This window comes from Gavialis gangeticus, unplaced genomic scaffold (genome assembly GCF_001723915.1).
Source record: "Gavialis gangeticus isolate Ggan-Ray unplaced genomic scaffold, GavGan_comp1, whole genome shotgun sequence".
Classification (NCBI taxonomy): Eukaryota; Metazoa; Chordata; order Crocodylia; family Gavialidae; genus Gavialis; species Gavialis gangeticus.
This window is the reverse complement of record NW_017729033.1, coordinates 43,216,317-43,223,684: the sequence shown is the minus strand read 5'-3', so window position 1 is coordinate 43,223,684 and position 7,368 is coordinate 43,216,317. Positions and strand designations below refer to the sequence as shown.

Genomic DNA, 7,368 nt, shown 5'->3' with positions numbered 1-7,368 from the left:
GTGTTGAATCCCATCCTATTCTCATCCGCCCACCCTTGTAACCTGTCTAGGTCTGATTGTAGCCTGTTGCTTCCTTCTAGCGTGCCCACGTCCCCCCACCCCGTAACCTGTTCAAATTTAGTTGCAGCCTGTCCTTCTCCTCTAGCGTGCGCACTTCTCCTCACATCTTGGTGTCATCCACAAATTTGAACAAGGTGCTTTTCACCCCCTCATCCAAGTTGCTGATAAAGATGTTGAACAGGGCAGGCCTGAGGGCCAAGCCCTGGGGCCTGATCATAGAAGGCGACCAGGTTGGTCTGACAGGACCTGCCTCTAATGAACCCATGTTGTTTGCCCCTAAGCATAATCTTCCCTCCTGGTCCCTTGCAGATGTGCTCCTGGATAATTTTCTCAAAGAGCTTCCCCAGGACCGAGGTAAGACTAATGGCCTATAGTTTCCTGGGTCCTTCTTCCTCCCTTTTTTTGAAAATGAGGACCACATTGGCCCTTTTCCAGTCCTCTGGTGCCTTGCCAGAGCACCATGAGTGCTTGTGAAGCTGTGCCAGGGGTCTCGCAATGACCTCTGCTAATTCCCTCAGCACACTGGGGTGGAGATCGTCAGGACCTGCTGATTTGAACACATCTAGTCCCTCCAGAAGTTCCCTGACTAGGTCCTCACTGACCCTGGGCCTGGCTGCACCTCCCCTGGGTCTGTTGGGGATCCCAATCGGAGGGATGATGTGGTCCCTGCTCAGAAAAATGGAGGCAAAGAATTTGTTAAAGCTTTGTCATCTGGTGCAACCACCAGATTTCCTAGTGTGTCCTGCAGAGGCCCCGCGTTACCCAGTACCTTCTTTTTACCCCCTATGTATTTAAAAAGGGACTTCTTGTTATCTTTTATCCGGGTCGCTAGTTCCAGTTCCGTCTCTGCCTTAGCCTTCCTAATAGCCCTCCTACAATCCCGAGCAGTGGAGGTATAATCCTCCTTGGTGATGGCCCCTCTTTTCCATTGGGTGTATGCCTCCTTTTTAGCTTTGAGATGTTCCTGGATGCTTTTGGTGAGCCATGGGGGCTTTTGAGCACTCTTGCCCCCTTTGATCCACATTGGAATTGTCACCCTTTGGGCTTGGAGGATTGTCTCCTTAAGAAACAACAACTCTTCCTGGACTCCCAACTCCCCTTTCCTCTGGGACCTCATGAGGTCCAACTAGTCTTCTTACCTCACTGAAATCCACCCTCCTGAAGTCCAGGGCTGCTGCCTTGCTGCAGGCCTTTGACACCCTGCTCTGGATGGTGAATTCCAGTAGGTGATGATCGCTGTCGCCCAGGTGATCGAGAACCTGCAGTCCACTCACCAGGTCGTTGCCCACGGCCAGGACCAGGTCCAACAAGGCACTTCCCCTAGTGGGACTGTGCACCTCCTGGTTTAGATGGAAGTCCTGTAACTCAGCCAGGGACCTACGTGAGCGCTCAGACCTGGCTGACTGCTCTTCCCAGCAGATGTCTGGATAGTTCAGGTCACCCATGACCTTGACTTAACTGCCTCCATGAGCTGACCTGAGAATTCCTAGTCCAGCTCTTCCCCCTGGTTGATTAGCCTGTAGTAGACCCCCACTGTTAAGTCCCTTTCCCCCCACCCCCTTATATTTTGACCCAGAGCACTGTTTTCCTGACCTCTGATCATGCGTGTGGCTCTTCTCTGGACTCGAGGAGAGTTGAGAGGATGTGTATTGCTTTTTGATGTAGAGCACCACACCCCCACCTTTCCTCCCTGTTGTATCCCTCCTGTACAGCCTATACCCCTTGATGTTTACTGTCTCGTCGTGTGTTGGATCCCACCAAGTTTCAGTGAGCCCCACTATGTCTGGGTTTGTGTTAGCTAGCAGGAGGGCAAGTTCCTCCTGCTTGTTCCCCATACTACGAGCATTAGTATAGAGGCATTTAAGGCCTCCTGAAGGTGTATGCACTGCTCCCCTAATCCCAGGACTATCTGGGCCCCTGTCTCTTACCTGGGTATTTCTTGTGCTTGTCGCCTGTCTTGGCTGGGCTGTTCTTGTGGGTGTCTCTTGGTTCGGTGTTCCATGGCTCCCTCCGTCCTCATCCTCCCCTTCCCCCAACAAGCCTAGTTTAAAGCCTGCTGGAGGAGATTCGCCAACCTGAAAGAGAACACACACTTACCTTTGGGGGAGAGGTGAAGCCCATCCCACTTGAGCATGTCTATTGTCCTGAAGTATGGGTCGTGGTCCAAAAAGCCAAAGCCCACCTCAGGACATCATTTCTGAAGCCACAAGATTTCAACAAAATAGGAAAAAAATATTTCTGTTAAGCTAGTTTACAGTGAGGCAAATATAACTTAAGTCATTCAGCTATTGACAAATAGTTGATATGGGAATAACTTCTATATGCTAGTGGTAATATTGTGATTCTGAAGATCTTTGCTTGTAAATGATGCATTTTTTGCTAATATATCAAAATTAATGAATAGCCCAAGTTGATGAGTTTTGATCTTTCTATCCCTAACTAGCTTGGTGATGTGATGGTGGACATTGCAAGTAACATTATGCTAACTGATGAACGTGTGTTATGGATGGCACAAAAGGAAGCCAAAGCTTGCACTAGAGTTGTACAGTGTTTGCAGAGAATTGCTATGTATCGACTGGCAAATGGGGCTCAAGTCTACTCAACTGTAAGTATAAAATCATGTGTATTAAAAACAAAGTTTTTGTTGTACTGTGAAAACATAGTTTCTTTTTTCTTACTTAATAGATTTTGGCACTGTATGATTTGTGCTTTTATGTTTCAAATATATAGAATCCCTACAGGGAAAAAACTAATTTAATTATTCTGACTCTATTGCCTGCCAATTGTACAGGGAGATTTTTTTTGGCCTTTGCATAAAAGTAATGTGTAGACACTTTTAAGATTAGTCATTATTCTTTTTGTTACATTGGATGATGTTATGTAATAAGCATATGATTTGTTGTCACAGTACTCCCCAAATATTGCTCTGGAGGCTTACGTAATAAAAGCTGCTGGATTCACTGGAATGACCTGCACCGTATTTCAAAAAGTGGCTACATCAGACCGTACAGGACTACCTGATTTTGGGAGGAGAGATCCAGATGGAAACCTAGATAAGCAGCTAAGCTTTAAGTGCAATGTTTCCAATACGCTGTCAAGCTTGGCACTAAAGGTCTAATACTCATTGTTTCTATATTGACTTTTACTACAAGATGAATTGTTTGAAAAGAGACCTTAAGTTAATAATTTCCAATGATAAAATATGTTTTTATTATTATAACATAAATTCAAAAATGGTTGATAATTTTACTTTTTACATTGATATACTACTATCTGCATATTACACACACTTTTCAAGTTACAGTAAACTAATTCAGTTTTATTACCCCTTCTCATGGTCCAAACAGATGCCTCATATATTACACTGATTGTGGATATACATCTAGATAAACCAAAACAGTGTAAAGGAGTGAAAACTCTAAAAACCATTACTGAACAAAACCAACAAACTTATTTTTGTCTGTATACAATAGGAAGTTGTTGACTGCACAGAAAATACATTTGCCATTACCACCTAACATTCTGAAACATCATTTGGAGATATGTACTTAACGTTTACTATTATATTTATGGAAATGATGCTACCCTACCTAAATATAATAGGGTAAGGACAGCAAATGTACAGAATGTAGATAGTGTCACACTAAATGAAATAGATGTAAAGATATATGTAGTTACTACTTCTGTATGTGGCTGTATTTAGTCCTGTATGTCACATTTAGCTGCCAAAGGGAACGTATAAACGTGCATATTAATGCTCATGAATATACTGTGGAGCTTATTGCTCAGTAGTGTATTGCTTCTGGGCACACTGTTTACACCTGCACCTGGGACCGCAGCACATTGAGCTGGGTTACAGTAGCTCTGGTTGGCTGGGGTACCCAAGGGATAAGCCTGTGAGTCAAATGCTGCTCTCCCTGGATCAACATGCTGCAGAGGGGCTGGCTGGGGCATGAGGGTGGTTCAGTTCGGGGCTAGCCAGCAAGGCAGCCTGGAGTGGTATGGTGAATTATTTTAAAGTACTCTTGTTCAAGTAGTCACAATTTACAATCTGATCTATTTATTTCTATCATACACTGTTAAGAACCAAAAAAAAAAAAATCCCAGTGCTAGTGAATAGGAGGGCCTGTTACATTAAATGAAACATATTTTCTTTTGGTTCAGATATTAAAACTTTTTAAACCTGTTTATTTATAGAACACTATTGTAGAGGCGTCTATCCAACTGCCGCCCTCCCTCTTTGCACAAAAGCAGAAAAGAGAAATCAGGCCAGCAGATGAGTTAGTCTACAAGCTTCAACTTATTGCATTTCGCAATGGAAAACTTTTCCCGGCAACAGGAAATTCAACAAATCTGGCTGATGATGGGAAAAGACGGACAGTAGTGACCCCGGTTATTCTCACCAAGATAGGTTTGTTTTTTTACTATTATATCTTTATGATCGTTGAAAAATATAAAGACTTTAGAAGCCTTCTTGGACACGTCCACATATGCAGGTACGTGCGCTTGCAGCAGCTCAGGTAGCAGTTGCATGAATTTGTGCTGAAGATTTGTGTCTCAGCACGTGTGCCTGAACATGCACTTTGGTGTGGGGCAAATTGTCACTTGGGGCAAACTGACCCTGCCCAGCTCCCCCTTGATCTTCAGCCAGGGAGAGCTAGAAAATTGGGCCAGCACCTGTGCTGGCTCCAGCAGTATATAAAGCTGCCCTGACCAGCAGCTCAGAGCTGCTTTCCCTCAGGAGCTTCTGAGGCCCAGCCAGTTGGTATCTGGGGACACTAGGTCCTTGTGCCAACTGGACTGCTGAAGCGGCCTTAACATAGCGTGGCCTCTGCATCTTTGACCTACTGCAGCTGTCACCTGTGACAGCATCCACACCTTTGGACCTGTGGCCCCATGTCTGCATGCCTGCCAGACCCAGACTGGGACAACACAGCCACCTGGACTGTGATACAGGCATTGCATCAGAACCACCTGCACCTCTGGGCCAGCTGCCAGTGGGTGTGGCTGCACAGTTGACCTTTAGGCGGCACTGTTGTCATGTCTTCTGGTGTCATCACTCTGCCATCTGGGTAGCTATTGCCCAGGAGATGTGCTCCTTCTGGTGGCCTGCTTTGAACTGTTGAAATGTGTCCTCCTGGCCCCAAATGTTGGGGGGGGTTGAGTTTCTGGGTAGGTGTAGGGGTCGGCATGGGTCTTGTGGGGTTTGTGTGGGGGTTTGGGGTGGTGTGGGGTTTGAGAGTGTGTGGTATTTGTCTGGGTGGTTTGGGGGTGTGGAGTTAGTGGGTGGATTGTGGGGGAGTTTATGGGTGTGTGGGGACTGTGGGGGGTGGGTGGATCTGCTTGGGAGAGGTGGTCCACCCACCCCTTCCCCTGCACGACGTATCCCCCCTTTCCACCACCCCCCACCTCCCTGGCAGCAGCAACAGCAGCCATCGGGGCACTCATGCCCATTCCTGGCAGAGACCCCTGGCACCACAGTGCCACCTCAGACTAGTGCCTGCATATGGCACCAGCCTGGTCTGCCAACCCTCAGGCAGAACTGGGCCAGCTCCTGCTGTCACTCAAGAATTTCCCAGCATGCCTCTCAAACTGCTTGGAGATGCCACAACAGGCATGTGCTTGCTCATCTGGACATGGCCCTTGAGATTATATTCTAAAGGCTTTAATCAGTACATCTCTTGGGCTCAGAATTTGTCCACCATAATATACACGGGTGTGGTGAAATAAACTGTTTAGGATGGTTTTGTTTTGTCTTTTTTTTAACAGATGGCTTCAATCTAGCCAGTCACCAGATTCCTATTAATGTGACACTGCGACGGATTGCACATGGAGCAGATGCTGTTGCAGCACAATGGGACTTTGATCTGCTAAATGGACAAGGAGGATGGAAGTCTGATGGCTGTCGCATTATCTCTTCAGATGAAAATATTACTACCATTCAGTGCTACTCCCTCAGTAACTATGCAGTTTTGATGGTATAATATTTATTAAAGTATTTTTTAAAGTTTCATAAGAAGAACCCCGTTTACTTCTAAATCCAACCATTTTGATTACACAAGATGCAAGAATGATCTCTCCCAGGGGTACGCAATCCCCAGCATACGTGCCAGAGTGTGGCTCATAAAGGCATTTTGCTTGGCACGTGTGCCTTGGTGCAGACAGCAGGGAAAAGGCTGGGGCTGTGCTGCCACAACAAGGATTGGGCCCCTGATAACTCCCCCACTGTCCACCCATGGCACATCAATATCTTACAAGTCAAGGTTCCAGGTGTTTTTGGCACTGCCCAAAAGTGTTGCCAACCCCTGGTCTGTCCCATCGTGCTTATTTCCGTTTCAGCCACAGTGACATCATGTGAGCATAAGTACAAGTACACACAAAATGTAGTCTTTAAAAAAAACTCTTTAAGTAGTTACTAATGTTAGTTTAGATGCCGAAATTGTTTTGGTGAGGTTAAGGATGGGAGGCTGGCAAACGTTGTTCTCCTGCTGAGTGAAGACACGGAACAGAGGGAGATCTAGAAGAAACCTAGAAGAATTTCCTTATAGAAATTTTAAGTGTGATAGTATAATATTTAAATCAATTCAGCTCTAATGAAGAGGGAATTACCAGCATTCTTAAATTAATGTTAAATCCCAATTTGAGTAATGATAATCTGAAGCAAAGAGTAGATGACTGTAGTAAAAAATAATTTATTGGCAGTTGAACTTGTCAGTAGTTTTATTGTGTGTGGAAATTATAAGCTTTTTGTCAATTTCCATACTGTGGACCAAAATAACTCATGGAAGGCTTGATATAAAATATCTATATTTTTATTTCATATGCATGACTATATTTCTAGTACACAAATGGATTAATCGCAGGGTGGGAAGAAACACGAAAGTATTCAGCATACTGTATTAGACAAGTCAAAATACAGTATTCATTTAAGTAGTTTCCATGGATATATGTACTTAATTTCCTTCCCCACCAGCAGTGCAGCACCTGCCCCCACCCCAACCCCACTCCCTCCCCTCCCCTGCTGCAGGCACCGGAAGCCCACAGCTGGGCTGTCTTGTGGCCCTACCCCTGCCCCACGTTTGGGAGTTGGACTAAGCCCCATTAGCACCTCCCTTCCACTGTCTGTTGTTCCTGCCACAGGAGTCATCAAAGCAGTGCTACAGCAATCAGAAATAAAACTTGAGATATAAAAATGGGAGTGCCATAAACAGAAGTCAGGAGAAATGTTAATAATTATTAAGCAATCATTTGGAAATTAAGCTTACTAAATCAAATAAATGTATATTGGGATTATTAGCAATATTGATT

The 7,368-nt window shown here is 45.1% G+C and overlaps 1 protein-coding gene across 1 annotated transcript in view; it reads left to right on the top strand.

Moving 5' to 3' along the window:
- Positions 1 to 7,368, top strand: part of ADGRA3 (adhesion G protein-coupled receptor A3) — a 104,042-nt gene that overhangs the window by 70,051 nt on the left and 26,623 nt on the right. Inside the window, exons 14-17 of the mRNA XM_019525823.1 lie at positions 2,504 to 2,665; positions 2,969 to 3,172; positions 4,258 to 4,471; positions 5,830 to 6,038. Coding sequence (XP_019381368.1) covers positions 2,504 to 2,665; positions 2,969 to 3,172; positions 4,258 to 4,471; positions 5,830 to 6,038 — 789 coding nt within the window. The remainder of the gene's footprint in view (positions 1 to 2,503; positions 2,666 to 2,968; positions 3,173 to 4,257; positions 4,472 to 5,829; positions 6,039 to 7,368) is intronic.